Source organism: Podospora pseudocomata, chromosome 7 (assembly GCF_035222375.1).
Source record: "Podospora pseudocomata strain CBS 415.72m chromosome 7, whole genome shotgun sequence".
In the NCBI taxonomy this organism is placed as follows: domain Eukaryota; kingdom Fungi; phylum Ascomycota; class Sordariomycetes; order Sordariales; family Podosporaceae; genus Podospora; species Podospora pseudocomata.
The window spans coordinates 143,976-171,274 of NC_085891.1; the positions used below are offsets into that span (position 1 = coordinate 143,976).

Sequence of the window (27,299 nt, forward strand, 5' to 3'; positions counted from 1 at the left end):
ACTGACGTTACTGCCTGCTGCTTCAGAGGACATTTTACGACATCCGCCCTCGCTCAACTTTACTCAACTGCCCCAATCCATTTACCGGCATCCTTATTACCCTCGACACACAAATAGATTACCTTCACTCCAACTCGGATGTCCAGCCGAGAGGTGGAGTTTCCGTTGCCCCTGACCATTTCACCATTTGGAAAAAGTCGTCAGGGGATGCCAAGACCCTCTTTGGTTGTTGTCAATATCGACAATTCGATGTTTGAGGCGAGCTCGGCTGCATCGTTCCGAGATAAGTGGGGAGGCTGGTGCTCAAGAACAAAGTACAAATGAACATACTGTCGCTGGAGGTATTGACAATGAAGCTTTGCTGGCTCTCTACCCCCTTTGTCACGTTGGCGCCAAGATGAAGCTATCATTGGGCTCCTCAAGCAACGGAGGCGGAGGCGCTTCCAGCCTCTTGTCACTTTCTCTTTTGCTGACTCTCAACCCACTCACAGCAACTGCTCAAACGGCCCCCCGAGATGGCGCCATTTACGATTACATCGTCGTTGGGAGTGGCCCCGGAGGCGGTGTTGTCGCTTCAAATCTTGCCAAAGCGGGCTATTCCGTTCTGATCCTCGAAGCTGGTGACGACAGTCCGGGACAAGGCTTCGGTCGTTACACCCCCACCGTTACGTGGGATTTCTTCGTGAAGCACTATCCAGAGGGCGATCCAAGAGACAACAAATATAGTCATCTAACCTGGAGGACAAGAGAGGGCAGGTATTGGGTTGGACAGAGTGGTGCACCGGCTGGCTCTACGCTGCTTGGAGTGTATTATCCTCGCGGTTCCACACTCGGTGGCTCGTCCATGATCAACGCCATGGTCACTTGGCTGCCGAGTGATAGTGATTGGAACTTTCATGCCAATGTCACAGGGGATGACAGCTGGCGGTGTGTTAAATCCATTTCGCCCCTTCCCGTGTTGATGCTGACACAGCCTTGCACAGAGCCGAGAACATGCACGCCATTTTCAAGAAGATTGAAAAGAACAACTATGCCACCCGTGGAGCTGCCAACGCGGCAAACCATGGCTTCGACGGCTTTTTCCAGACCAACATGGGTTCCATGACCCAACAGCGCCAGCTCGGCCAGCTCTCGGGCAACCGTGTGATGCAGACATATGCGCAAGACTGGGGCCTATCCGGGCAGTCCATGAACAACTTGTTGACTCGTGACCCGAACGAAATCAACCCCAACCGCGATCAGACCTCCTCGATCTACGGTCTTGTCACCCACGCCTTCTCCAATGGCAACCGATACTCCTCCCGCAACTACATCCAAGACACACAGCGCACTGTCGGCTCCAACCTCACCGTCTCTCTTACCTCCCTCGCGACTAAGATTCTCTTTGATACAGCCTCTAAATGCGATGGCACTGAGGCTAAGCCCCGCGCTACTGGAGTTGAGTACTTGTTCGGACGCTCTCTGTATAAGGGTGACTCGCGCCGCGCTGCCAATGCCCAAGGCACCAAGCGCACTGCTTACGCCCGCCGCGAGGTCATCCTTTCGGGAGGTGCCTTCAACTCCCCTCAACTCCTCCAGCTGTCGGGTATTGGAGATGCAGCCCTCCTGAAGCAGTACAGTATTCCTTTGATCAAAGATCTGCCCGGTGTCGGTCAAAACCTCATGGACAATCAAGAAATGCCCATCGTTGGCACTGGCAGCGCCGGCTCCGGTTTGGCGGAAGTCTCCATGTTTAAGACCAAGCACCCGGCGCACGGGGAGAGAGACATGTTCCTAATGGGTGGCCAAGGGTTCCTGTTCAGAGGTTTCTGGCCTGATAACCCGGTTCGCACCCCAGCTGAGCCGCGCAGCCCCTACGGTGTCTCCATGGTGAAGGGATCCTCCCTCAACAACAAGGGCTGGGTCAAGATTAGAAGCACAGACCCGACCGAGACTCCAGAGATCAACTTTAACCATTTCGCGCCCGGTTCTGAGTTGGACATGGAGGCCATGAAGGACACTGTCGCTTGGATCAGAACTGTGTACTCCCGTGTAGGTATCACCACCGTGGAGCCACCGTGCAATGCCGGACCAGATGCGAATGGATACTGCGGGAAGGAGGATGAAAACTGGATTCATGAGCGGACCTTTGGGCACCACCCTACTTCTACCAATAGAATCGGGGCGGACAATGACCCGCTGGCGGTGCTGGACAGCAAGTTTAGGGTTAGAGGGGTGAGTGGGTTGAGAGTGGTGGATGCAAGCGCCTTTGCGCGGATCCCGGGGGTCTTCCCTGCTGTGTCGACGTTCATGATCAGCCAGAAGGCGAGTGACGATATGTTGGCCGAGTTGAAGGATGGGCAGGCGGTCAAGGTTTGCGTGAACGGCGTGTTGATTTCATGAAGAGGAGATGAGAGTACGCTAAGCTTCAGGTAATCCAAGTACCTAGTGCAATCCATTTGTGGTTTGTTTACATGCATGTAATTGAAAAGGGGAAAAGGCCAAACCAACATCACATCGACCATAGGTGGTGGTTCCAATTCCACAAGCCATCAAACATGTTCGGCCGTGTGGTGTAGTGGTAGCATACTTGCTTTGGGAATAGACTCTCACAGCTGTTGCAAGTGGTCCCAGGTTCGAGCCCTGGCTCGGCCCCATCTTTTGCTTGTAAAATCTGTTGATTGATCAACACATTTTCTTTTTCACGGGTCAGATTCCCAAGTTCTATGCGCGAAGTTCATGACGCTGAGATTAAACTGGAATGTAGACGAGGCAGGGTGACTTTTGACACGTCTCGGCTTGGTTGGGAATTCCAGAGCGTGCTCATGGCTGGGAAGACTTTGTATGCCCAGCCCCTGTCTCAAAATCCCCATGGCATGAGAAGCAACGCCGGCCTCAGTTACAGCATTGTAAACCAAGTTTATGATGATGCGTATCCAGATTCCATATGCTCCCTTCCACTTTTGTTTCCACTCCTCTGCCTAGTTTTGGCCTTTAAAAGCCCCTGCTATCTCTCCAGTCCCGTCTCATGGCATTGTCGTTTTCCCACAACAGTGTTCGAAGCGACATCTACGGCAATTGTACCGAACCTATTTTGCCAAATCTTCCAAGACTTGATACATTGAGGTAGTCAATATGTACACATCTACATTGACAAGCTATCTCGGTGCTGTGGTCTTGCTACTTTCTAGTCCAGCTCTTGGTCTTCCACGACCCATCGCCCATTATGGACACCATCTGCGACACCCTGACGAGTTCAAGCGGGCCATGGTACCTCTTCAGGTTCGAGAACAACCAATGACACTTTCAACAGAAGCCCCGCAAGCCATCATTGCTGTGCCGTCAGCCACAACGAGAGCCTCAACCATAATATGTTCGGTAGGCCTCCGTGAGATCGAAGAGCCAACAGAGCCTACCACCACTACCACTATTACAATAATGACGACGAGGACCCAGACGCAGACGATCGACGTCAAATCCACGATGACAAGAACTGTTTTTGGTGGATTCCCACATACTACGGGAGAGAGCTTAAACGTGGTCGGGATCAATGGGAATGGACAAGTAGGTTACTTTGAGGGCTGAGAAACATATAAAGGGCTTTGCTTGAAGGGGTACTTGAGGTGCTATTGTGCATCTAGCCATGTTGTATATGTAACGATAAGGTAGCATAGAAACACTGCGACAAGCGAATAGATTTGTAGTACCTTATTATGATCTATGGTGCAGTAGACATTTATCTAGCATACCTAAATGAAATTCAAACCAATGCAAAATGACTTTCAGTAAAATCAGATGTAGTGATAACACATGAAGATCCAGTAGGATTTTGGCGAGCTCAAGTAGCATGTGCAACGAGCACACAACCAGTCCCTCATGCCCATCGTCCTCCGGGTTCCCATCCTAAGTCCATTCAATGAGGGCCAGTCCGAGCACAGCACGCAGCTGTATATTCTAGCCGCGAATCCTTGGGCAGACGGGGATCTCATATGGCGGACCTGCTTCGAGCCGTCATGGACTTGGTGATAGGAATACCCAGGACCCGAGGTCATCCTCTATTGCCACTGCATGTGTTTCGCTGAATAGTAGTGCGTTGTCTCTTAAAAACCCAACTCAACTCTGCCTAGAAATTCCCATTCCTCATCCTTTCCGCCGCCTCTTTCACTGATGTCATGGACATCTTCCAGCAGCGGAGCTTCTCGCATATGCGCATCATCAACGCCGAGGACCCATCCAGCGGTAGCCAATGAGTCACGTTGTTGACTGATGTTTTCTTGCTCCCTGCCGGTTGATCGTCCCCTGAAGCCGAACCGCAATCTGTTTTGCGACAACCCAACCAACTCTCGCTCATGCAGTGACGCCATGTCTGTCTCCTCTCCTGCCAAACTCTGAACCATCTGTGGCCAGCAAATCTCACCCCGCACCGCAGCTTTGTACCTTTGTTTGTCGTACAGAGCCTGTTCATACCCAACAACCTGGATCTTATCACCAAGAGCATATTCCTCTCCAACATTCAGACTCATCTCAGGAGCAGGAGCACCCCCAAAGCTACGACCCCTCCTCATCATCATCTCCCTCCTTCTCTTGGGAGTTTCCTCATCCCGAAAGGCATCCTCCCTCTCCAAACTCGGGGTTCTCCTCTGCAGCTGTCGTCTTTCTGATCGCTCCCTCTCCCTCTCATAGGGAAGTTGAACCGCTGCACATTCCTGGCCCTCCAATGCATATTCCGCCAGCTGGTTCCAGTGTCCTTGTTGGTCCTTTCCTCTCCTTTTGACCAGATCACACTTTTCCCATGTCCTAGCAAAGGGTTCGATGCCCGCTCTTTTTGGCCCGATGGCCTTGCTGCTGGCAATAGCGCGAACCTGATGAGGCTTGCTGCGAAGGGGAGCTTGCTTGGAGGGGTCGTGGTGGGGCCAGTAGTAATTGCCGGACCAGAGCCAGTGCTCATGGGCTTTTTGGTGAATTGTGTGGAGGCGTCGGGTGGACCATTTGAAGGGGTGGTGAGGATGTTTGGCCTTTGGGTGACGGCTATGTTGGGAAAAGTATTGTTCGTTACTTGGGTTAGTCTCGGGGAATTCGAGGTCGGATGTTGGATCGCCGAAGCGTTCCCCCCCAAATTGGGGAGGAAGAGATGGGGGGAGGTAAGCGGAAGAGTGAAAACAAAGCCCCATGTTTGAGCGCAGTGACTTGATATTTATATGAAAAGCTAGATGCGGCCTGAAATCTGTCCTCGGATGCAGATCAACAATTAGCAAGTGAGGACTTCACCGAAGACACGAATTGTACACAGCAAGGCGTGAAACTAAGGGGAGTAGAAGAGACTAGAAGATACCAATGCTCGACTTTGGCAAGGGACCTATTATACCGCTTTGACATTAACGGCGTCGCTGTCATGGCCTCACAGGGTATATGATTGGTTTCATTCTAAATCGGTCTGAATCACCGGGGTTTGCATCAGATTCAGTGGGTTGATATTCAATGTTATTGGCGGAGTAAGGGGAGGCAAGTGACTCACGGGGGGGTTTTGGCTGTCATGGGGGTATTGCTACCTGCTAGGCATTCGTGGGAACCCCACGGCACAAGCAGGCAGAGGGCGGCGTCGTGAGAGGACCCCCTGTTAGTTGAAAACAAGGCGGAATCGATGTCAGTGGAAGAGAGTTGTTGGGATTAACAGTGAAAATAAGCGCGACGATGAACATACCTATGAGGGCTTTTTTGAGTACCCAGGTGCATCAAGTGGGCAAAAAAACGGAAAGAACAGGTTACTTGCCATTGCCCCCCCCCCTGGTGTTCCCTCTGTTTTCAAGCCTGTGAGATGTCAAAATAAGGCTTGCTCCGGCGGCCCTCGCTGAGATGACACTTGGCGCGCCAACTTCTCTAATAGGCCTCCCAAATTGATGAGCACCGGGCTTGATTTGAGAACAGCTTCATGCCTGCCTACTTTTCAGGGGAGCCTACAATGTGATTTTGTGTCTCTCCTCAATAAAATAACAGCTAGAAACACAGCATTTGTTCTAAGACTTGTGGAAGCCAAGGCTGCCTACCATGTAAGTAGGTAGTTAGGTATGCATCATCTGTTCATGAATGTTCTCGGGGAGACCGAAACACAAATGTTTCCCACAGCTGTCTTCCATAGGGCAATAATAAACTGAAACTGACTGCGGACACACAAAATGATAAGAGAAGGAAAGGATGAGCTCGGGACTTTTCCACGTGAGATTACCGGAAACGGGGAGCTAGTGTGTGGTGTCACCTGCCGTAAACATGTAGGAGCCTGTACATATATGGCCCATTTGCCCTTCAGTAAGTCCATCATTACCATCACTGGCCTCCTCCCCAGTTCAAACTGAGCTGATTCTTCAAACCGACCATGGCGCGTGCAACTTGGGCCAACAGCCTTGTGGTGTTCTTCCAATCATTCACTCACCATGCCTTTGCCCTTTGGCCCCTGGACTCACTGACAGAAAGATTCATTGGTCTGGGTTTTTCTCGACACGGGAGCCAGTGGTGGGCTAAATGATATGCCCAGTGCTTCCTATACTATGGCCCAGAGATCTTGGGACATATTCCCAAGCCTTGCTACGATACTGCGGTCGCAAATAGCTACTGCGATCCTCACGACATTCACGTGTGGGATATCACCTATATTGATGTACGACTCTCTTCCTGCTCTGAACTCCAAACCAACATTTCTAGAATATAAGACTGAACTTCTGGAAAAAGTGCAAGGTTTCAAAACTCTTTTGCCAATGCATCTTTTCTCCAACGACTATCGAGATCGTGGCCACTGACTTCGGGTACCATTCCAACCTCGCACCCTCGGCAGGTCACGATGAGAATGAGTGCTGATCACAGAAACACAGCAAGGTTCCCGTCAAGGCTCGTCAGTGGATCGACACAGTGTCAAGCTACCCGGGCCCCGAGGCTGCTCGGCCTGGAACGGCGGAGATCACCTTGACTTCTTCGGAGATTGCGCCGCAAATTTACCTTATCTGTATGGTTCCACGAAGTCGCTCACAGCTTGGACTGCTGGACCACACCTCGCCCTGCCAATCTGCCCGAAACCTTTTGTTACAGGGACGCCCTGACGACTCTGATGCATGGAGGATGAGGAAGGGGAGAGAATCGGCGCCTAAGTTGAGGGCTGAGGAGCGAGTTGGGTTGAGAGGGAGCAACACAAAGTCTAGGGTTCAAAGAAGATTAAGCTCGTGATTGTTCATGTACCTATCGGTGAATCATTCCATCTGACCCATAGCCCGCATCTCACCATAACCCTCCTTTACAAATGAGAATTGATACATTTAGGTATCCAACACGGTCCAGGTCTCTGCCATTTATGTCCTCAAATTTCCAACATCTGGTGGAACCCAGCGCCCACTCACACGTACTTTGGGCTACGATTCTCCTTTGTCGAGCTGCACATTCGGAAATGTTAACTTTGTTGCCCGTGCAGAACGGCTTTTGCGGATACATCTTCCCGATAGGCAGATGCTGGCAATGCATATGATGAAAAATACACCGAGAGAGACAGAGATGGCAATTGTCTGCTTCGTGGAAAGAGAACCACCTTGCCCTGATCCAACCCGGCGTGGTTCAATGTGAGGATTAAATCAACCAAATGCCATCGTTTGTGTTTTTCTTGTCTTTGTTCGCGGTTGATATCTGTTTTGGTAATTGAGTGGAGGTGAGGTTGCAATGAAAGGCGTGACCACAAAGGCCAACATGTTGTAAGCCGTTGCGTACCTAGGTAGCCAAGAAGCAGGGCACTTGTGTAAGGGAGGTTACCGCCTCAGCAATGCCCGCTTCTTGGTGTCTTGATTGTGCCGAATTCCGAATTTAATTCAAGACCTTACCTAGGTACCTTACCTTGTTCTCTTAGGGTTGATACTGATAAGGCAGGATGCCAGGCAGTTTCCCCTGTTGCCACACGATATCCACCGGCTTTGAAAGTTAACATTTCTGGTTGTTCTCAACCTGGAACGGATGCTCTATAAATCCTAGAATCCGAAAAGTGGGCAAAATAATTCGGCACACCCATCAGAAAATGTCTCGCAATGCACTGAGGCTTATGTCCAGTGCTTAAAGTGGAATAACGTTAATCAGACAGTCGCCGTTCCGGGTTACACGCAGGATAAGACGCAGAGAGCAAGGGGTACACTAGGATTCTGGTCGGTCACATACCCACATAACTACTGGCTAGTATGTCGTGTTGGTCCCTGATACAGTGGTGCTCAACGTAAGCCGGAACTCGGAATGTAACATAAATGGCCCATATCATGACATTTTTCTTGAACACCCTACTCAAGTTCTACAGAACCAACTGCCAACAGCACAATATGTTGGACCTTAGTGTGCTGTATAGGCCCAACAAATACTACCTCGAGATCCTGACAGTGGCAGCATCCACTCACCGCCGGAGTGAGCCGCGATGAAGCTGGAAATGGGCACGGTAGAAGAATGAAGAGAAAAAGACTATAAGAACCACGATTGTTACCTTTCGTAAGTTGGAGGAGACAGAGCATCAGGAGCTTTCATAGAGTCCCCAGAGCCCCAAAACCGACAACTTACACCTCGTTACCTCCGCTGAGCCTCTGGAATTCGTCAAGATGAAGCTCTCCAGCAGCGTTTTCTCGCTGGGCATGGCCGGTCTCGCCGTCGCCACTCCGTATGTTGCAACACTGTCCAGGACCTTCAGAGACCCTCACAATCCTGTGGGACACATCAGTGTACCTTACTGACATCCTTCTGATTGCCCCTCCAGGGTCCCCGTGCACCTCGACATCCGCGCCGATAACTGTACGTCAAATTAGTCCCGAGACATAATGAATAGGTTAGAGCTCAAGACTGACATTGTTTTTGTTGGACAGACTGGTACATGAGCGGCTGGGGCAATCCCAACTGCCAGGGTTCCTTCTTGTGGGCCTACCAGGGGAACGGCAACGCATGTGTCAATGTCCCGGCGATGGCGGCGTCGGTCAGCTTCGGCATCTCCCCTGGTGTGGCGGAGCTTTCACTGGTAAACTTCCCAACCTGTGGACTCGCGCGCTCCGCTCTCGTCGCCGGAACCCCCGACGCTACAACCAGCGACTTCAGTCCCACTGTGCAGCTGATAGAGGTCAACGGTGACGGCGACAGCGGCCTCGAAAAGCGACAAGTCCACACCACTTGCCACAACAGCAATGTCGGGGTTTGGGCTTTCCAAGTCAGATGGGTTTGATCGGGTAGACGAGGAGTGTTGCGTAAAGAATTTTTCGGTCATGGAATCATGAGGAAATTATCGAGGGTAGTTGCATTGACCCGATCTCGGCCCGCTGCCTGGTAGATGGTTGTGCTGATAGGATGCGATAACAAAGAGACCCATTTTACAGGAATTACAACTCATGTCATAAATATCTAAGCAGTCGTTACCCTGGGGAACCAGATTTGAACAGGACGTGGGCCGCTTTGAATGGAGCTGTTCTTGACATTACGGTTCATTTGGCTTCTCGCACTTTCCAGGATGAGATGTTGGGTCCTGTCATCCTCGAAACATGAACACCTATGCCTGCCTGCATGCTGCTGTGTCCAGCGGGCCTCACCTGCGTGATTGTGAGGTTGTTGATACAGGGCAACATCACGTCTGGTCTTGGCAGTAGGCCTCTCTGCCGCCGTCTGGTGTCATCATTGGACAGCTGCTGTGAAGTGTGCACTTCCAAAGTACCACAGAGTATGAGATTTACGCCTGCCATTGGGATGATTTTGGCATAAAAGGGGGGTCCCCATCATCGTTAAGATTCATTGCACCGGGCAGTTTGCGTTCAACTTTCCTCCTTCAAGAGACATCGTCTTCGAAATCACTCAACAAAAGCGAACATGGCCCGGAACAGGTGGTACGCTGTGGCAAGGGGTCGCCAGCCGGGTGTATACGAGACATGGGAGTATGTTGCGTCACATTTTACTCTTCACACTTTCATTATGGCGTCCCCGATACTGAAACTAGGTACTGCAGGCAAACCGAGGCGCAGGTTCTGGGATTTCCAGATAACCGTCACAAATCCTTTCCAACAAAAGAAGAGGCCGAAAAATTTGTAAGGGAGAACAGGAATACCAAGGCTGAGCCGCTTGGGGATGCTGAAACTCGGGACGCACCCACGCAGCCATCGACAGCAGGTGGTTCGTCTCCTTCGCCGCCACCATCATCCCCCTGTTCCTATTCCTCGTCCATTTGTTCCCGACCTACACCGGTAGTGTTTGGAGCTGACACTGTGCCTGTGAAGAATAAACTTGCAGATCACAAGCTGTCAACACCAGGCGGGGGGAAGAAGGGGTATTGGCAGCGCCAAGGGAACAAGGGCCAAGCCAACAAGGGCAGGTTGGACATCAGAGTAAATGTTTCTCGGGTGTGAAGTTGCTAAAGATGAAGCCATCATCAGTTGCCTTAACTCATTCAACCAAGACAGGTAGCTGCACGGTGTGAGAATGACACGTGGCCAATAAACAGGATAAAATTTTCTGTGGTTTTTTGATCAATGGAGTGTTGTATAATACAGCATCAATTGGCCAGTGCCTGACATCTAACCCATCTCGGCTCTCCTCATGTGTACCACATTTCCCGGCATCGGGCCGCTGTCCAATTCTGTGGGCATCTCACCTCCCATTTCTATTGGATGCTTTTGTTGAGTATCACCCACCGGCCTGGCACCAGAATAGAGGGGTGGCATCTTGGACTGAAACTCTGAGCGATAATACCCTCCTGCATGAGCGTCATGCCCATGAACCTCTACCATATCACGAGAGGCCCCGTGTAGCTCTGCCACCGGTCCGTTGGGGGCCTTTTTCTTCTGCCGCCTGAAGAACAAAAATGCCAACAAAGCAGCAACTAACACAGCACAGGGAATACCCACGCCTAATCCTATCTTGAGTCCGTTCTTATCTTCGTCCGAGGGGGTTGGCGCTGGTGTTGCTGGTCCGGCATTCGTGGGCGGCACCACGATTTCCGTTGTCGAGGAAGAAGATGTGGATTCGGAGGACGTAGAGGAAAATGTAGAGGAAGATGATGTTGAGGTGGTGGGCACAGGGACTGTTGTTCTGACGGTACCGGTCTCGCTTAACGGGGGGAAGCTGGTGGTAGCACCTGTTGCTCGAGTTGATACGATTTCCCCCCCTTCATCGAGAAAGGTCCCCTTGCCATCCTGGCAACATTGTGGATCGTTGTTGCAGCAAAGGCTACCATCGCGGCATTGTACTACACGCGGCAGAACCCCATTGCTGGCGGCTGTTTCGTCTAAAGGGTGCGCCATCGAGTTAGTGATTGTCTGTGGTTAGATGCAAGGAAACGTACTGTAAAGACAGATCTGTCCGCAGCTGTCATCCCATTCCCGGATTGCACATGGACCCCTCACCCATAAACCCTCTGGATCGTTTGGGTTGTGACATAGTCGATTGGATAGACAGGTCGCTTTTCGGCCGCAGCAGGCGTTGGATCCAGGACAGAGCGTATTGTCTGTGTAGGCTTGGCCGGCAAAACCGTAGCATGTTATTTGAGCGTCCACTGTGGCGGGATAGGCGACGAACGACAACAATGCTGGCAGAACAAGCGCTATATACGCCGAAATAAGTGAGGGATGCCGGTTAGCGCCCCGGCCGGATGCGGGTGATAACATGACGATTACAACGGGGTTCTCCCACGTCTTGCGAACATGGAGTCAGAATCAACAACACAGTCACCATAGGCAGGAAGAAAAGGGACACTGGTGGTTTTGCAATGGAGGCGGAAATGGAAACGGGGCACAGCATACGGGCAGGGCGGCGGTTCTGCAGACTGCAGCTGGGTATACTCCGTAACGGCTACAGCATATTCTGCAGGGGGAGACATTGGGACCCCAACACGGGCCGGAAAGCATCGCCAAGGACATGATCCTGGCCAGTTGATATTCGATCGACATCGTTGTGATGTCTTGGATTGGCTGGCTCGGATTTGACCATGTTTCTGTGAGTACATTTCAGGTTGCTTTGCCGCAGGGAGACGGCGGGACAGACCCGCTCCCAAGAGTGACCTAATGCTCAAAGTTCCTGTTGGCACCGTCAGCTTGATCTTTCAGTCGAAAGAATAAGCATACCTGGAACCGACTACACTTGTGGTCATCAATATGGCTGGAAACGGGAGAGAGAACCCCAGTCTTGGCGTTCTGTCTCTTGGCTGCAACAGCGGGAGCTAATCTCAGAGTGGCTAGCACAGGCACTGCCCCACCTTTCCACCCCACCATGTTTTCTGCAGCGACTCCAAAAATTGTTGCTTCCAACTCCCACTCCCGAATTGTCATGAGATTGAGCGCCGCCCGCCTACTGCAAACATGGCCTCTGACGAGATCCCTGCTGCCGTTCCAGGCCCCGATGCCTCTTCCAGCGCCACTCCCGTCGCCCAGGATTCCAACGACTCTCAGAACAATGCCGACCGCAGCCAGAATCGCAACGGCAAGCGTGGTGGCCGCGGCCGCGGCCGCGAGAGAGGGAATGACAAACCCGGCGCTCAAGGAAAGCGTAAGCACGGCGGCTTCGGAAGCGCAAAGTATGTTGCAAACCGCTGTATTCTCGAGAAAACTCAATGCCGACTTCTAACCCAGCCGACAGAGGCCCCGTCCCCGACAAGCGCGAACAGGTCCGGAATAACCGCGATGCCAAACGCCGCAAGGTGATCGACGAGGAAGTTGGCGGCAAGAGCTTCATGAGCATTGAGTTCACCCCCGACGAGATCAAGGCCGAAGACCGCCGACCGAAGCGCAAGGTTGCCGTCCTGATTGGCTACGCCGGCACCGGTTACCACGGCATTCAGATCAACCACAAGGAGAAGACAATCGAGGGCGACATCTTTGCGGCTTTCGTCGCTGCCGGTGCCATCTCCAAGGCCAACGCCGATGATCCCAAGAAGTCGAGCTTGGTCCGCTGCGCGCGTACAGACAAGGGCGTCCACGCCGCTGGCAACGTGTTGTCTCTCAAGCTCATTGTCGAGGACGAAGACATTGTCGAAAAGATCAATTCTCACCTCCCCGAACAGATTAGGATATGGGGCATCCAGCGCACAGTCAACGCTTTCAGCTGCTACCAGTCTTGCGATTCGAGGTGGTATGAGTATCTCATGCCCAGTTATTCGCTATTGCCTCCCCAGCCACAGAGCTTTCTTGGAAAAAGGATCCTCGAGTCGGCCAAAGAGAAGGGCGTGTTGGAAGAGCACCTCGAACGCTTGGATGATGTGACGGGATTCTGGGACGAGGTGGAGAAGAACGATATCGAGCCTATCCTTGCTAGACTAAGCCCCGAGGTTAGGGCTGAGGTTTTGCGTAAGCTTCAAGACAGCAACGACAAGGAACTCGCCGAGGATGGACAGCCGGCCAAAAACGACCAAGAAGAGGCGAGCAAAGATGCGACCGCTGACAAAGATGTTGAAATGTCCGATGCTGCCGAGCCCCAGCCCGAGAAACCGGCCGAAGAGGCCAAGCCAGTCGAGGAGACACCGCAAGAACCAAAGCCTGAGAAGGAGTTGAGTCCCGTCGATGCGGCCGTCCGAGATATCAAGGCTGCCTACGTCGCGGCGAAGAGAAGATACAGGATCTCGCCAGCCCGTATCGAGAGGCTGCAACAAGCCCTGAACCTCTACCTGGGCACGCACAACTATCACAACTATACCGTGATGAAGTCCTTCAAGGATGCATCTGCCAAGCGTCACATCAAGTCGTTCGAGGCCAACACCACCCCTATCCAGATTGGCGATACCGAGTGGCTGTCTCTCAAGGTCCACGGCCAGAGCTTTATGATGCACCAGATTCGCAAGATGGTCGCCATGGCGGTCATGGTCGTTCGCTGCGGCGCCCCGCTTGATCTCATCAAGGAGAGCTACGGGCCTCGAAGAATTAGCATCCCCAAGGCGCCCGGTCTTGGTCTCATGCTGGAACGTCCCATGTTTACAGAGTACAACAAGAGGGCCGCCGGGTTCGACAAGGAGCCCATTGACTTCTCCAAGTACGAGGATCAGATCATCAAGTTCAAGGACGAGCACATCTACCGGAGGATGTTTGAGGTGGAGGAGAAAGAGAACTCGTGAGTGCTGATGCCGCACCAGGCACATGCTGTATAATGTTGCTGACAACCATTTTTGCAGGTTCCACTTGTTCTTCAACCAGGTCGATAACTTCCGCACCGACTATTTCCTGTGGGTGACGGCCGGGGGTGTGGACGCTTCCCATGAGCGGTCTGATCGGACCGAGAGGGTGCCCAAGGCGTTGGAGGCTGAGCTTGGCGATGAGGCTGATGGGGTGGTGGAGGATGGAACGTAAATAGCTTTGCTACAGGCAACTTGGTCCAGAACACCAGCATCATGACAAAAGATTGGTAGCGGAGCTTTACGCTGCTCGAGCTTGTTTTCCACTTTGTACGCCATGCTTTCCCGTCTCTTGGAAGCGCTGCTGAGGTTTCACCTTACTATTTACTGTCCAGTGCGTTTGTTCGCCAGACCATGGTCGTTGCCTTCGCCTTTGGATGCCGCAGGTGAGGGCTGTAGTTTGTGAAACATCTGCAGATGCATATGCATCTTCCCTCCCCCCCCCCTTCCGGTGACAAACGTGTATTTTGGCCCGTATAAAAATGCAAGAGAAGTACTCAACGGCCTCTTGTTCTTGCCGGTTTCTTCTTTCTGTCGTTTTCCGGTGTTCCTCTTACCAAATATTTGCAATCCGGTAGTATTTCGTCACTCATCACAACCCAAATGTCGGTCAACAGACGGAAAGTGGCGACTATCAGCGGCGTGCGCAGCAAGTTGGAGCGATACTGCCACCACGGTGACAAGATGCGCGAGAACAACCTCTCACATGACGAACTGATGCTCATGTGCCAGGAACGCCCAAACTATTGTTCCCTCGGCAAGGTCTTGCGGCAGAGATTGCTTATATTCTTGAAGACTGAACCTGAGGAGGCAGCGATTTGGAGAAGGACGCTCACCGACAAGTTTCCAGAGTGGCTTGATCTTCCTTACAAGCAGGAAGACGGGCCCCAGCATTTCCTCCACGACTGGGAGATATTCAAGTCACTGGGGTGGATTGGGGAGTGTCCACTGAGGCCTGGTATCCTCCCCGCTACGGAGCAAGGATCTAGCGACAAAATGACCCTGCCTGACACACAGCTTGACAGGCTGGTAGCTGTTAACATCCTGGTTGAGTCTCTCGTTAGGGATAGGTTGAAGGAGGAGAGGAGGACTGCCGACGACTGCCGCTATGTCAACGCTGCTGTACAGACAAACGGGCTATCTCGAGGTTCGCCAGGATCATCAGATTCAATGGCCTAGCCGCCTTTCCTCGTGGCATCGCAAGCAGTCCCAAGCAAAGGCCCCGGCTAGACAGCAAAGTCTGGAGGAGAGCGAGCACGCATCCCGCAGAACCCCAGAATCACTGACATGCTACTCTTGCTTCAAGACTCACTTGTTAGTCGCCGCGTTCTGCTCTCATAATCCTCCAAGTCTAGCGCTAATGAATCTTTTTGGCTCAGCTACTGACAGGAACAAGGGGTTTCCCGTCTGTCCCACCTCCTCAACGGCTCCCATCCGCGTCAGAAGCTCAACCATCAGGGACCCCAGCCGAGAGAGCGCACAAGCGTCAACGACGGACTTATGCGTACTCATAATCGTCGTCATCGGAATACAATCCAGATTCTGTTTCACTGGCGTCGTCGTCACCATTGTCATCGCTAGCGGATGACTCCCTCTCCATCCTGGAATATATGTCTGTCAGGCCAGAAGAGTCTGACATCAGCCAGCAAAGATGATGGGCAGGACTTCGTTCACCAGCGGTTTGACTCCTGGAGGGAAGAGCAGGCAAAACAGCGGAGAGTGGTCACTGATGGGTATGTTCAGTCACTATTTGAACCAGCATAAAAAAAATAGGTCTTCACGGTTGCTCAGCGCGCGGTCGTTTAAAAATAAATTTTGGCATGATCGATTATGAAGCATGTCGCATTATTTTCCCCAACCCCCAACTCCAAACGCCCCATGCTGTAAAAAATGAAACAGGAGAATACCGGCTGAAAGCAACAAGAGCTCACTGGTGCACACCAGGTACCTGTCCTGCCTGCGTTCTCCCGGGATGGCCTTCCAAGTTCTTGACGTGGTACCTCATCGGTGACTGTTCAGCAGCGCCAATCTGAGCCAGCCTCTGCTCATTCCTCAAAGCGTTGACCAGGTTGAAGGTCTCCTCCGCCTCCTGCTTCATGTTCCGTCTGGCTTCCTCGTCACCGGCGCCAGGCTTGGTCAAGGGGCCAATGATCCACAGCTCGCGGATCTCATGGGTAAGGGAGAGCAAGTCCTCGGTGGCTCTGATCTGCTTGACTGTCAGTACATGATTCTGAGGGGCAAGGGCGAGATATTGTAGACATACGAAGCCCGTCATGGCGGTCTCCATCGCGAGACTGTTGATGGCAGCTGAGGAATTGGAAGCATTGGCGGGAATCTGCTGGGTGGCTGTGTGTATCATGTCGCGGTAATAAGTCATGAGCTCGGCCATGAGCTTGTTCTTGCGCTCTACAAATGGGTTGGGCTTGTCAGCTTTCAATGCAGCTTGTGATTTGGGGCATATTTCAGCATCAACGATGGCATCGAAGGCCTCAAAGAACTCGGAAGAAGAAGAATCAGAGTGATCAGGGTTGTAAGAGGGGCATGGGAATTTGTACCAAGAAGATTGTGAGCTGCATCAGCGTCGCGATTCATCTTGATATACCAGTCGAGGAATAATCCAAGGATGTAATGAGATTGTCTGGAACTAGGGCTTTGGTTTCTGGGAGTTTACAGTGACTGTAATAATGAAGAAGTTTGCTGGATAATATAAGACACACACAGGTTGCGGCAGTCGATGATTGTTGGCGATGATGGTGAAGGTTCGGTTGATTCACTTGATTGATTGAGTGAGAGCGGGGACCATAAAGCCTGGAATCCACTGTAGTGTGGTGCACAGGAAGACGCACTGTGCGCACGGGAAGACCTTGGCAGACTTGGTGGCTCCACTATCATGATACACAGTAATTCCACAACAAGAGCCCGATTTCAGGACAAAAACTATGCATCTTCTTGAGGTATGAAGAGCCAATATGGGCATTCATAAGGCACCTATGAGAGGTGAACGGGTCGAGGGTCAGGACATGGCAGGTGACCGATTCCGGAAGGTGTCACGTGTGCCGCCGAAGAATACGATTGGCAGAGTCCCCGCTCATTGCTGTGAGGGTTGAGCGCTCTGTCTCCCATTCTCTCTCGTTATTTTCACGACGCCGAGAAACAAGAACACGATGGGCTGCTGTTCTGGCTGTCAGCCGCCACCTGCTCCCTCCTTCACGGAGCAGCAGAGGGCTGACGAGGAACAAGATGTCAGCGACCGCCTTCCGGAGCAGGACAACGCCACGGCACGCCTGGAGCCTGACTGCTGCAAGGGTAAAACATCGCCTTGCTGTGACATCTCTTGTTTGGACCGTCTCGCCCTGCGTGCTTGCCATGATGGTGGCTCAAAACACAAGGGTCAAGGTATGTAGCCGTCACCAGAGCCAGCATTTGCTTCCACCTGTAGCTAACAACTAGCGCTTCTTTCCTCTAGCTCAAAACCGTCGCTCAAGCTTATCATGCCGTGGACGAAAGAGCAAACGACCCTGTGGCCACCATGCACGCAAGACAAGAGATTCATACGCAGCCACACTGGAGGCTCTTGGTTGTATTTGCCGCGCTCTGTTAGCTCTTGGCCAGGAGTCTTGTTGTATCCCCGACAAGGGTCCTTCGAAGGAGCGTGAGCGAATCTCCACATCATTGTCAGATCTCGCTGTCTCAGTCGGCGGTTTCTCTGCAAGGCCTTGCTGCCCAGCTACTTCCAAGGAAAGAGACGGCATCGAAAACTGCCAGGAGAGTTGTTGTGACGTCAAACAACAAACCCCAGCGCAATACGGCGCCTGTGCTGGCTCTTCAGCGACTTCTCATCATAAGGATCGGCCAACACTCTCTAGCATCGCGCAACACCAGGTTCATTCAGGCTCCCGCCCAGGAGGGCCCACCTGCTGCGATGAAGGCCCTTCTATGGAACAGACGGGCACAACTCTGGACCCTGAGCAAGGCCTGTCTACTCACGAACACATCGTCCTCAGTATTACAGGCATGACTTGTACCGGCTGTGAAACAAAGCTCCATCGCACCCTTGGCACTTTCCCCGGCATCAAGAACCTGAAAACCAGTCTGGTTCTTTCTCGAGCTGAATTCGATCTTGAGAACAGGTCCCTAGTTGATGTTATGAGGCACGTCGAAAGGACCACCGAGTTCAAGTGCGAAAGGGTGAAAAAGGGAGCCTCGGTTGATGTCATGGTGCCAGGAGGTGCATCGGCATTTATGGGGGAGCGGTGGCCGAAGGGTGTGACAGACATGGCCTTGGTCAACGACACAACTGTCAACATATCCTATGACCCGCAACTTGTTGGTGCCCGGGATCTAGTTGAGAGAGGCTGGGGCGTGCCCGTTGAGCTCGCCTCCCCTCAGCCAGATGCCTCTCTGTCAAATGGGAGCAGGCATGTCAAGCACATCGGACTCATGACGCTCTCGTCCATCCTTTTGACCATTCCTGTACTGGTTCTTGCTTGGGCACCGCTCCACGGGCATGAGATTGCATACGAATCAGGCTCGCTTGCCCTGGCTACTCTGGTTCAATTCTTGGTGGCCGGACCCTTTTATCCCAAGGCCCTCAAGGCTCTCGTCTTCTCCCGTGTCATCGAGATGGACCTTCTCATTGTCCTCAGCACCAGCGCCGCTTATGTTTTCTCGGTCGTGTCCTTTGCATTTCTTGTGACTGGAGAACCGCTGTCGACCGGCAGTTTCTTTGAGACAAGCACTTTGCTTGTCACGCTTATCATGGTCGGTCGCTATGTGGCGGCCTTGGCTCGTCAGAAAGCCGTGGAATCCATCTCGATTCGATCTCTTCAAGTCAATACCGCCATTCTCGTTGACTTCCACGGTGACCACGGCAGGGAAATCGACACCAGATTGCTTCAGTTAGGGGACATCTTCAAAGTCATGCCTGAGTCTCGAATTCCTACAGATGGTACTACTCTTGCGGGAACGTCGGAGGTGGATGAGTCCATGGTCACGGGAGAGTCCAGACCAGTCGTGAAGTCCCCCGGGTCACCTGTTATTGCGGGAACCAGCAACGGATTATCTCCACTGCTCGTCCGTGTCACTCGCATCCCCGGAGACAATACCATTGACACCATCGCCGCCATGGTTGACGAGGCCAAGCTATCCAAACCCACGATGCAACGCCTCGCTGACCGCGTGGCAAGCTATTTTGTCCCTGTTATATCGCTTCTCATGATCATCACGTTCGCCATCTGGATTGCGGTTGGAATCAGAGTACGTGGTGTATCCGCAAGGGAAGCAATCATCGAGGCAGTTACATACGCCATTACCGTCTTGATAGTTTGTTGTCCTTGTGCCATCGGTTTGGCCGTTCCCATGGTCGTTGTGATTGCTACCGGTGTTGGGGCCGAACACGGTGTCATCTTCAAGTCCGCTGAGAGTATTGAGGTGGCGTACCAGGCAAAATATGTCATCTTTGACAAGACTGGCACTCTGACCGAGGGCAAGTTATCTGTCGTTTATTACGACGGAACGGATGGGGAGCTGGTCAACATGTCGCTCCTTCTCGAACTGCTGGAGAGCACCAAACATCCCGTCTCCCTCGCGGTTGCTACTTTTCTGAAGGACAAGGGTGTGTTGTCCTCCTCTACAGTCCAAGACATCAGGTCTCTGCCCGGAAAAGGAGTTCAAGGCCGTGGCTTGGATGGCCAAATCCTTCAGGCAGGGAATGTCCGGTGGCTCGATGTGGAGTCTGACCTCCGTGTCCAGATGCCTCAAGAAGCTGGCCACACGGTATTTTGCTTCACAATTGATGGCAAACTTGCTGCAGTATTTGGGCTCCAAGACACACTGCGAAAAGAAACAGCAACCACCATTCTGTCCCTGCAAAACCGCAACGTAGCGGTCCACGTTCTTTCAGGAGATGACGATGGCCCTGTTCGGGCCGTCACTGATCAACTGGGGATACCCTGCTCCAACGTTCGCTCACGCTGTACACCGGCAGATAAGAAGTCGTACGTTGAGGATATCCTATCGCGCTCTCCGGAATCCGTCGTCATCTTTTGCGGCGACGGTACCAACGACGCAGTGGTTCTAGCACAGGCTACAGTGGGCATTGCCATCAGCCGATCCCTAGACTCGACGGCAGAGCTGGCAGAATCTGCTGCCGACATCGTGCTCATGCGGCCTGACTTGAAAGGCATCCTAACCGTCATGGATTTAAGCCGCAAGTCAGTTCATCGTATAATTTTCAACTTTGCCTGGAGCTTTGCCTACAATTTATTTGCTGTTCTGCTGGCAGCGGGCGCATTTATGTCACTCAACAATGCAAGGATTCCACCAGAGTTTGCCGGGCTGGGAGAGCTGGTCAGTGTGTTGCCCGTCATTCTGGCAGCTGTACTTTTGAAGTGGGCAAGGTTCTGAACAAACCGGACGAATTTATTGGCTGTTTTGTCAATAATACATGGCTCAAGAAGAGAATAACAACACGAATTCCCACCACGAACCCATGCCACAAGTAGAAACATACACCCAGCATTCCTGAGCTCACAAACTAGCACGGTGTGTAGCCTCCATATGGCCCCGTTTAACCCCCAACCTCACCCGCCTGATCCGGTCCATCTTATCCAACACCCTCGTCTCCAACCGCAACACGGTTTCCTTGTAGAAGGTCTGCGTGGTCCATTCGAATGAGCATCCCAGCGCCCTCTGCATGCCACCCTCACTTCCGCAAATGAGCAGGGCTTGGGGCGGCCTTCGAGCCTGGAACAACGTCGCCGTCATGCTGTACGTATCAACCAGCGTGAATACCTACGTGATGCCGTTAGTCAGACGTCTGCCATACGGGAAAGAAGAAAGGGAGCGACATACCCTCAAATCCCCCGGCCCAGCGTTCTTCGCCTCCTCCACCATCCTCCTCGTCTCCTCCACAACAGTGGGATCCTCACTCACAATGTATCTGCCCTCCTCTTCGATCTTGTGCACCGCCAGTGGCGAGCTCGCATACCAGCTCCACTTCAGCCTGCCCATGTTGGCACCCCATATCTTGCGCTCAATCTCGCCGATGGGCATGTACCCCTCGAACCCGAAGAAGAAGGGTTGGACGCCCCAGAACTTGCCGCCATAGAGGATGCGGATGATGAAGGGGGAGGCCACCAGGATGGAGAGGGAATAGGCGAGGATAAATGCGCCAAATCCGCTGACTAGAGGCGAGGGGATCAGGGCAAGGATAGTGCCGACGATCAAAGGGATGATGTTGACGCGCAGGAGCCACTTAAGGATGCGGCGGAAGAGGGCGGGGTATGAGGTTGTGAGGGGAGTGCAAAATTCGGACCAGTGAACTGTGGCGGCGAGGCAGCCGTCAAGGATGATGGTATCGGTCTCGGGATTAAGCTGGGCATGGGAGTATTTTGGCTTTTGCTGCTGGGTGGAAGGACTCGGGAGTTCGGTCATTTCTGTGACGGTGGGGGACCAAGACTTTTGGATGGGGGAGTTGTAAGCTGGATGCGAGATCGACGTGGGCGGGCTGAGGGGAGCTTGGCTTTGGAACGAGACCTGAGAGCGGGAGGCAAGATGGGTTCGTGGCTGGCTTGCAACTGAAGGGGGGTATTGCCGCTTGGAGTGGGACAGGGGACTGGGTGGGAGGACCTTCTCGGAAGTAACCCCATCATCATCTCGGTGGAAGAATTCCTGGTCAAATTCGCGCTCATTCACCGCGTCCATCTCGGCTTCCTGTTCGTTGTAAACTCCGATGCCAGCCACCTGGACGCTGGGCTCAATGTCCCAAAGTCGGGCACCATACACGTCGGTTGTGTCGTACCACACCTGCTCTTCATGTTGCAACAAGCAAAGCATCCTCTCAAACAGTCGGTTGTTGTAATTCTCGAGAGACAAGCGAGCGAACGCGAGGAAGGCAGAGTCACTTCGGTGAACTGATGGCCGTCTGCCCAACAATCCCATGAGTGCATAGGAGTAGTCACCAGGGAGGTACTGAGTCCCGGCTTGACGGGAGCTGAAGCATTCCAAAGCAACTGTGGTGAGCTCGAGATCGCTCAATTTGAGGTTGCCGGAGTAGTGGTCGATCAAGCGACGAACCTGGTAGCGATCTCTCGACGTCTCGAGACACCGGGCAGCGAACTGGTTCTTCGGAATGATTTGCTTCCGAATTGTGCCATATGGCGATGCTGAAGAATCCCGGAACGGGTCGGAGGCTTTGGCTGACGGCTCTTCCTCATGATCGGAGAAGTAGTAGCATGTTATCGTGGACCCTTTGCTGAGGAGAAGTTCTGGAAAGGTCCAGATGGACTGAGACCAAGAAGACAAGAGGGCGTAGCAGGGGTCCTTGTCGCTGTTCATGTCGACCGAATTATCCTCATCAGGCAGTCTGCCGAGAGCTATCGCCATACCGCTCGAACCTCGCACAATGTCGCTCATTCTCCAGACGTCCAGAGACAACTCCTCCTCAGGCGCTGTGAAGCAGTTGTCACTGATCCAATAGCAGCTCAAACCAGCCTCTTTGGTTGCACGCCGGGCCAGCTCATGGAGGGCTTCTTTATCTTGGGGAGTCTCTGTTTGGAGCTGAGAGACTCTCCAGGCAACGAAGAGATACTCGGGACAATGCTTTGCGTTCTGTTTCATCCACTTCAAGATGTCAGTTGGCATGGCGAGGTCACGGGTGGGTGTGGTGACAAACCTGCTTGACGTCGGTGGACTGATACACCTGGTACTCTTCACCATCCTGGACAACAACCTGCGGCTTCGTATCCAACCAACACAGACGCCGAGGTAGCAAGATGCGCTCAGTTCTCTCCGATACCGCACGGCTAGTCTTCTCAGAAGGGGGGGCGGCAAAAATGGCAGGTCTTTCTGTGACGGTCTTTTGGAACTGGATCTCTCCCTGATGGATACTGTTATCCAGGGGGTTGCGGCTAGTTTTCGGGCGTCCAAAGTATCGGTACGGCACAGCATCATAGTTCCCGCCATTCCTTACCTCTCCTCCTCCAGGTCTCACAGCAAAGTTCTGCTTGACAGTCAGCCCTCCTATCTCTTGTGTGCGGGGTGGGCAAAGTATCTCACCAAGAACAGCATCAAGGGTGTGATGGCAAGAGTTCGTCCGATAACTTGAGCAATGTCGCCAAAGCTGTACTCTTTGATTGGCTTGTTGACGTCGTCAACGTGACCAAACACCCAGTTGGATACCTTGAGGGGTGTAGGCCCGACATTCTTGATCTGTTTGCGTTTCCAGGTGCTGCCGCCTTTGCCGTTGCGAACATCATCGGTTGCCTGGACTTTAAGCTTGATGAATCTGCCACTGTTGTAGGAGATGGTGCAATCCGAGTAAACATCACTGTACGTCCGGCCAAAGACATCTCGAGACTTGTGCCGGGTCAGCTGGGTGTATTTGTGTGTCGGGGTCATTGTGACGAGAGACAGGCAAGGCACAGGGCCTAACGGTGGGCCACTTGGGCTTTGCTCCCGGTTTGAGCAGCGGATTGGGTGTTGGATTGTGCAGTTGATGTCGGCTTGGGTCCACCTGCAAAGGTGGATGGAGGTGCTTGCTGAGGGCGTGTCTGCTCGGTGGGGGGCTGCTCGGTAGGGGGCTGCTGAACTTTTAGTCGTTGAAACCTGGGTTTTGCTCTGGACAGTCCGTTTGACGATTGGCCGTGGAGGCGGTCAGGGGCTGGCCATCCAGGAGCCTGAGGTCAGTGTCAGCTTGTGTGACCAGTGGCGGGGCTCAATGGAGGTTATATACTTGCCATTCCAATGCTTGTTGCTGGGGCTTTGGTGTAATAGATCACTCTAGAGTGTTTCCACTTGCAACAGAACAAGCGGAATGTGAGTGGCGGGCAGGGTGGTGCAGGACGACGGTAAGAGCGTCCATGGGATCGAGCGGCTGAGGATGTGCACCTAGATATAATTTCCTTTAGGTGTTGCCATGAGTTTCGAACGAGCCATGGCTCGCTTGATACACCACACCGAAATCAGCGAAAATAGTATGCACCCTTTAATCTCCTAATGCATCAAGTATGCCTAATGGGACTGTCAGCTCGCTAGCGCCAGAGGAAGATGATTTTATCAAAGGACACAATCTCATCTAATTCTGCATGTTGGGTGGTATCACGACAGCTGGCCGGGCGCGATGTCTTGGCAAACCATGGTGAATAAAGGGGGCAGTCTCTCAGCTGAACTGATGAGCGCTTAGTAGCTCATACTATGGGCTTGGAAACATGCAGGCCTTCATTTTTCGGAATCTGCCGAGCCTCGTCCTCACCGACACGTTTGTGACAGTTTGGAGGGCTTCTTCTCTGTTCTTGTTGAGTCCTGTTGCAAGAACGGACTGTCCGCTGCCGTCAAGAAGCAGGTTTTCCACGTTTCACAAATGTCACTATTTTTGAACAGAAGATTGTATCTTGAGCGCTTTCAACAAGATCGTCCCGCGCAAGGCGACGAATATGGTTGCACGCTCCTTCAGTGGCCCGGTGGTGAGTGCCCCAGGGCCATGGCCAGTTAAAGCCAACCGTGTTGGATCTTAATGTTCTTCACAGCAACGACAGGTACACTTTGCCGGGATGACCTCACCCGAGCGACCGAGATTGCAGCTTTCCCTGAAAGCGAACTTACTATTGTGTCAGTATTTTTCCGCCCTCTCTCTATCTTGGTCACCTGCTCATGAAATTCCATAGCCTTGCTCCCATAGACGATCCGTCCCCTGACAGTCTTGCGGGCTTTGAGGCTTTGGTTGAGCGATATGATATCCCAGGTGCCTTTCTTGAAGAAAGAACGCAAGGAGTCTTGAACTCATTTGGTTATATTCCAGCAGGCCCCGGGTCATACTGTTAGTATTCTGCTCAAAACCAAAACCGCTCTCTCTTAGTTATAATTATGCTCACCTAAACCCACAAGGTGTTTGGACACACTTTCTCCTCAAGGACATTGAACGAAATGAGACGTCGGGCGCCATTGAAATCCCTACAAAGCCTCAACGAAAGCCCCTGAATACCCGCCTTGTGAACTATTTTCGACGCATGTTTCTCTCTTCAAAAGCACCAACCACGGCCTCAGCTCAGCAATTCGAAATGCACCAACCGCGAATGTCCTACGTTGAGACAAACAAAGACGATGCTGATGACTATCTGCCAAGCTGGACGTCGAGGTCCTTTTTTCTTCGTGTAACCAACCACGGCGGTAACAATGCAAGAATCACGCTCCTTTGCTTTGAGCCCTCGCCTTTCTTAGAAGAGGAGCTCGTCAATTTGCCCCAACGCATCGATTGTAGTCAGATCATGGCGAATCCGTTCATTCTTCTCGAGATGATCATGTATGACTTGTACATGCAGCTCGATATCAATCTCTGGGAACTACGCGACATCTTTCAGGTTGAGCAAAAGCACTTTGGTTACCTCACCGCCAATCCAACACTCCCACTGGCAGACATTGACTTTTCGGCTCTCCATCTTCTGGCAGACTACATCATCATGCTTCGAGAGGGATGCCATGGTTTACTGAGCACCGTTGACGCAATTGTTGATCACTATCAAAAGTACAGCACGGTTGAGGATGCTATCCTGCGAGACAAAACATACGAGGCATTCAAATATCGCCGTCGTCTTGTCGCTTCGACGTCCGAACGTGCCGGCACATTCGAGAAACGGATCAACAACCTGACGACTCTCTTTTTCAACCATATCTCCCAGCAAGACAATGCAATGCTGATGAGGGACAGCTCAAGCGTCAAGGCCATCGCTGTCGTCACCCTGGTTTTCCTCCCTGTAACGACAGTTGCGACTGTATGCGGCTCCGAGTTTTTCTACACGAGGTCAGAAGGGGGGATCAGAATGGATCCCACAGCATGGATCATGTTTGGGCTTTCTGCTGTGCTGAGTTTGGTGTTGCTGTGGATGTGGAATTTCTACACGCAAAGTTTGGAAGACAAGTTCGCGCGAGGAAGAAGAAGAGCCATGAATGGAAGAGGAAAACAGGATGGGAAACTGGTCTTTTCTGCATAGACGCAGAGTTGAAGTCCCTCCCTCCCTAGGTAGCGAGCTCCTACTGCACACCTGTACCGAGACTCACAATCTTCCAGTAAACTCTCTCAAACCTCAAGCTCCTTATAAACCAGTCATCACCGACCTTGACCCAGACTTCGTGATAGTATCCTGCGCCAGTCCCATGAAACCCCCTCGTTTCCTCACCATCGCCAACATGAAAGATAACGCTCCAGATTGCCTTCACCTCCTTCCCATCTTTCCCGTCCACAAAGTAGAGCTCCCCCGGTCCCACAGAGTGAATGTACTGCAAGTCCTTGTTTCGTTCCTCAAAGTAATCAAGAAACGCGTCGCGATGGGAAAATGACATGCACTGGCCCCCCTCGGTCATTGGAATATCGGGGGTGAGGGCATCAACAAATGTGAATGTGGCTTCAGGGAGAGCAAACTCGGAGAATCGACGCCATTGTTTGGTATCTGCGGATCGACAGTAGAGAGCCTTTTTACGACGAATAAGCTCGGCAATCTCGTGGGGGACGATGTTAGTGGCCATTATGGCTTAGCTGGAAGGTATCTGTCTTGACTGGCTTTTCTCTGCTTTGATGGAAGAGTCTGAGAGTAACCAATTTTTAGCTATAGCAGATACCTTGTCTCGTCGAGGTTGAACCCCGCTTCTCGATGGAGTTGTAACACACAATGAACAGCTGAATGAGTGAGACAGGTACACACAGGTCACGGTAGTAACGTGATTGGGCTGATCGACAATATATTTCCCCGCTTGGGAGTTTTGCATCCCCCTCAGGTGTTGAAACCTGAAATGTGCAAGATACCTACCGTGAGTCGAGGCAGTTGCTCACTACTCTCTCCATCCGTATCTCAATCTCTTTTTAAAACAATTTGCCTGATCTTTGGAAAATTTGGGCGTTTGACACCTAGTCAGCTTTACTGAGAGTTGAGAGCATATACCTAGGTACCAATTTGCTGCGTTGGTGGTTTCCTGCGAATTCAACCCACCATTTACACTTCTTGATTGTAATCGAGAAAAGGAATCACTTGTGGCTCCAGATCCTTCCGTGTAATATAAGGCTAAGAGGAGTACAAGCGAAGAAATTAAAGCACATAAATACTTACACCATTAGGGTTGGTGCAGCAGCCATCACGAATCCCTTGGCTTTGACAGCACATTCGAGATGATACAATTGGCTGTCAGCTGGTAAGGC

General features: G+C 52.2%; 12 protein-coding genes and 1 non-coding gene across 13 annotated transcripts; 8 read left to right on the forward strand and 5 right to left on the reverse strand.

The window, feature by feature from the left end:
- Positions 1-397: 397 nt before the first annotated feature.
- QC762_704780 (uncharacterized protein) lies at positions 398-2,607 on the forward strand (the record flags this gene model as incomplete). The annotated part of the gene is made up of 2 exons (XM_062893334.1): positions 398-927; positions 984-2,607. The coding sequence occupies 2 exons, from the start codon at positions 398-400 to the stop codon at positions 2,380-2,382; spliced, it is 1,929 nt and encodes a 642-aa protein (XP_062738796.1). The 3' UTR covers positions 2,383-2,607.
- QC762_0103690 lies at positions 2,544-2,634 on the forward strand. Its single transcript has one exon. It is a non-coding gene; the product is annotated as a tRNA-Pro (tRNA).
- Positions 2,635-4,079: 1,445 nt separating this feature from the next.
- On the reverse strand, positions 4,080-5,150 carry QC762_704770 (uncharacterized protein; the record flags this gene model as incomplete). Its single annotated transcript, XM_062893333.1, has 1 exon — positions 4,080-5,150. One exon carries the CDS (start codon positions 5,148-5,150, stop codon positions 4,080-4,082), a length of 1,071 nt encoding a protein of 356 aa, XP_062738797.1.
- Positions 5,151-8,468: 3,318 nt separating this feature from the next.
- QC762_704760 (uncharacterized protein) lies at positions 8,469-9,368 on the forward strand. Its single transcript, XM_062893332.1, has 3 exons — positions 8,469-8,644; positions 8,741-8,775; positions 8,847-9,368. The coding sequence occupies exons 1-3, from the start codon at positions 8,586-8,588 to the stop codon at positions 9,194-9,196; spliced, it is 444 nt and encodes a 147-aa protein (XP_062738798.1). The 5' UTR covers positions 8,469-8,585; the 3' UTR covers positions 9,197-9,368.
- Positions 9,369-9,514: 146 nt separating this feature from the next.
- QC762_704755 (uncharacterized protein) lies at positions 9,515-10,471 on the forward strand. The gene is made up of 3 exons (XM_062893331.1): positions 9,515-9,896; positions 9,968-10,131; positions 10,236-10,471. Exons 1-3 carry the CDS (start codon positions 9,832-9,834, stop codon positions 10,238-10,240), a joined length of 234 nt encoding a protein of 77 aa, XP_062738799.1. The 5' UTR covers positions 9,515-9,831; the 3' UTR covers positions 10,241-10,471.
- Positions 10,472-10,532: 61 nt separating this feature from the next.
- QC762_704750 (uncharacterized protein) lies at positions 10,533-11,903 on the reverse strand (the record flags this gene model as incomplete). Its single annotated transcript, XM_062893330.1, has 3 exons — positions 10,533-11,242; positions 11,300-11,632; positions 11,846-11,903. The coding sequence occupies 3 exons, from the start codon at positions 11,901-11,903 to the stop codon at positions 10,533-10,535; spliced, it is 1,101 nt and encodes a 366-aa protein (XP_062738800.1).
- Positions 11,904-11,972: 69 nt separating this feature from the next.
- On the forward strand, positions 11,973-14,288 carry PUS1 (tRNA pseudouridine synthase 1; the record flags this gene model as incomplete). Its single annotated transcript, XM_062893329.1, has 3 exons — positions 11,973-12,526; positions 12,589-14,052; positions 14,114-14,288. The coding sequence occupies exons 1-3, from the start codon at positions 12,312-12,314 to the stop codon at positions 14,286-14,288; spliced, it is 1,854 nt and encodes a 617-aa protein (XP_062738801.1). The 5' UTR covers positions 11,973-12,311.
- A 428-nt stretch (positions 14,289-14,716) lies between these two features.
- QC762_704735 (uncharacterized protein) lies at positions 14,717-15,701 on the forward strand (the record flags this gene model as incomplete). The annotated part of the gene is made up of 3 exons (XM_062893328.1): positions 14,717-15,235; positions 15,270-15,427; positions 15,503-15,701. 3 exons carry the CDS (start codon positions 14,717-14,719, stop codon positions 15,699-15,701), a joined length of 876 nt encoding a protein of 291 aa, XP_062738802.1.
- A 267-nt stretch (positions 15,702-15,968) lies between these two features.
- QC762_704730 (uncharacterized protein) lies at positions 15,969-16,880 on the reverse strand. Its single transcript, XM_062893327.1, has 3 exons — positions 16,669-16,880; positions 16,377-16,519; positions 15,969-16,319 (listed from the first exon to the last, which is right to left on the reverse strand). The coding sequence occupies exons 1-3, from the start codon at positions 16,703-16,705 to the stop codon at positions 16,041-16,043; spliced, it is 459 nt and encodes a 152-aa protein (XP_062738803.1). The 5' UTR covers positions 16,706-16,880; the 3' UTR covers positions 15,969-16,040.
- Positions 16,881-17,087: 207 nt separating this feature from the next.
- On the forward strand, positions 17,088-24,063 carry QC762_704720 (uncharacterized protein). Its single transcript, XM_062893326.1, has 2 exons — positions 17,088-17,509; positions 17,580-24,063. Exons 1-2 carry the CDS (start codon positions 17,278-17,280, stop codon positions 20,516-20,518), a joined length of 3,171 nt encoding a protein of 1,056 aa, XP_062738804.1. The 5' UTR covers positions 17,088-17,277; the 3' UTR covers positions 20,519-24,063.
- QC762_704710 (uncharacterized protein) lies at positions 20,642-24,113 on the reverse strand (the record flags this gene model as incomplete). Its single annotated transcript, XM_062893325.1, has 5 exons — positions 23,851-24,113; positions 23,171-23,790; positions 22,788-23,114; positions 20,966-22,735; positions 20,642-20,905 (listed from the first exon to the last, which is right to left on the reverse strand). The coding sequence occupies exons 2-5, from the start codon at positions 23,510-23,512 to the stop codon at positions 20,642-20,644; spliced, it is 2,703 nt and encodes a 900-aa protein (XP_062738805.1). The 5' UTR covers positions 23,513-23,790; positions 23,851-24,113.
- Positions 24,114-24,428: 315 nt separating this feature from the next.
- QC762_704700 (uncharacterized protein) lies at positions 24,429-26,192 on the forward strand. The gene is made up of 4 exons (XM_062893324.1): positions 24,429-24,576; positions 24,640-24,721; positions 24,778-24,929; positions 24,998-26,192. Exons 1-4 carry the CDS (start codon positions 24,474-24,476, stop codon positions 26,098-26,100), a joined length of 1,440 nt encoding a protein of 479 aa, XP_062738806.1. The 5' UTR covers positions 24,429-24,473; the 3' UTR covers positions 26,101-26,192.
- Positions 26,141-26,632, reverse strand: QC762_704695 (uncharacterized protein; the record flags this gene model as incomplete). The annotated part of the gene is made up of 1 exon (XM_062893323.1): positions 26,141-26,632. The coding sequence occupies one exon, from the start codon at positions 26,630-26,632 to the stop codon at positions 26,141-26,143; it is 492 nt and encodes a 163-aa protein (XP_062738807.1).
- Positions 26,633-27,299: the final 667 nt, after the last annotated feature.

Bases quoted from the DNA above. Each gene is read 5' to 3' on its own strand.
- QC762_704760 (XM_062893332.1), top strand. From the start codon at position 8,586: ATGAAGCTCTCCAGCAGCGTTTTCTCGCTGGGCATGGCCGGTCTCGCC. The intron at 8,645-8,740 runs GTATGTTGCAAC...TTGCCCCTCCAG, and splicing joins GGTCTCGCCGTCGCCACTCC to GGTCCCCGTGCACCTCGACA. The intron at 8,776-8,846 runs GTACGTCAAATT...TTTGTTGGACAG, and splicing joins CGACATCCGCGCCGATAACT to ACTGGTACATGAGCGGCTGG.
- QC762_704755 (XM_062893331.1), top strand. From the start codon at position 9,832: ATGGCCCGGAACAGGTGGTACGCTGTGGCAAGGGGTCGCCAGCCGGGT. The intron at 9,897-9,967 runs GTATGTTGCGTC...TAGGTACTGCAG, and splicing joins GGTGTATACGAGACATGGGA to GCAAACCGAGGCGCAGGTTC.
- QC762_704730 (XM_062893327.1), bottom strand. From the start codon at position 16,705: ATGAATCGCGACGCTGATGCAGCTCACAATCTTCTTG. The intron at 16,520-16,668 runs GTACAAATTCCC...ACCCATTTGTAG, and splicing joins TGCAGCTCACAATCTTCTTG to AGCGCAAGAACAAGCTCATG. The intron at 16,320-16,376 runs GTATGTCTACAA...ACAGTCAAGCAG, and splicing joins AGACCGCCATGACGGGCTTC to ATCAGAGCCACCGAGGACTT.
- QC762_704720 (XM_062893326.1), top strand. From the start codon at position 17,278: ATGGGCTGCTGTTCTGGCTGTCAGCCGCCACCTGCTCCCTCCTTCACG. The intron at 17,510-17,579 runs GTATGTAGCCGT...TCTTTCCTCTAG, and splicing joins CTCAAAACACAAGGGTCAAG to CTCAAAACCGTCGCTCAAGC.
- QC762_704700 (XM_062893324.1), top strand. From the start codon at position 24,474: ATGTCACTATTTTTGAACAGAAGATTGTATCTTGAGCGCTTTCAACAA. The intron at 24,577-24,639 runs GTGAGTGCCCCA...TGTTCTTCACAG, and splicing joins GCTCCTTCAGTGGCCCGGTG to CAACGACAGGTACACTTTGC. The intron at 24,930-24,997 runs GTTAGTATTCTG...TAAACCCACAAG, and splicing joins AGCAGGCCCCGGGTCATACT to GTGTTTGGACACACTTTCTC.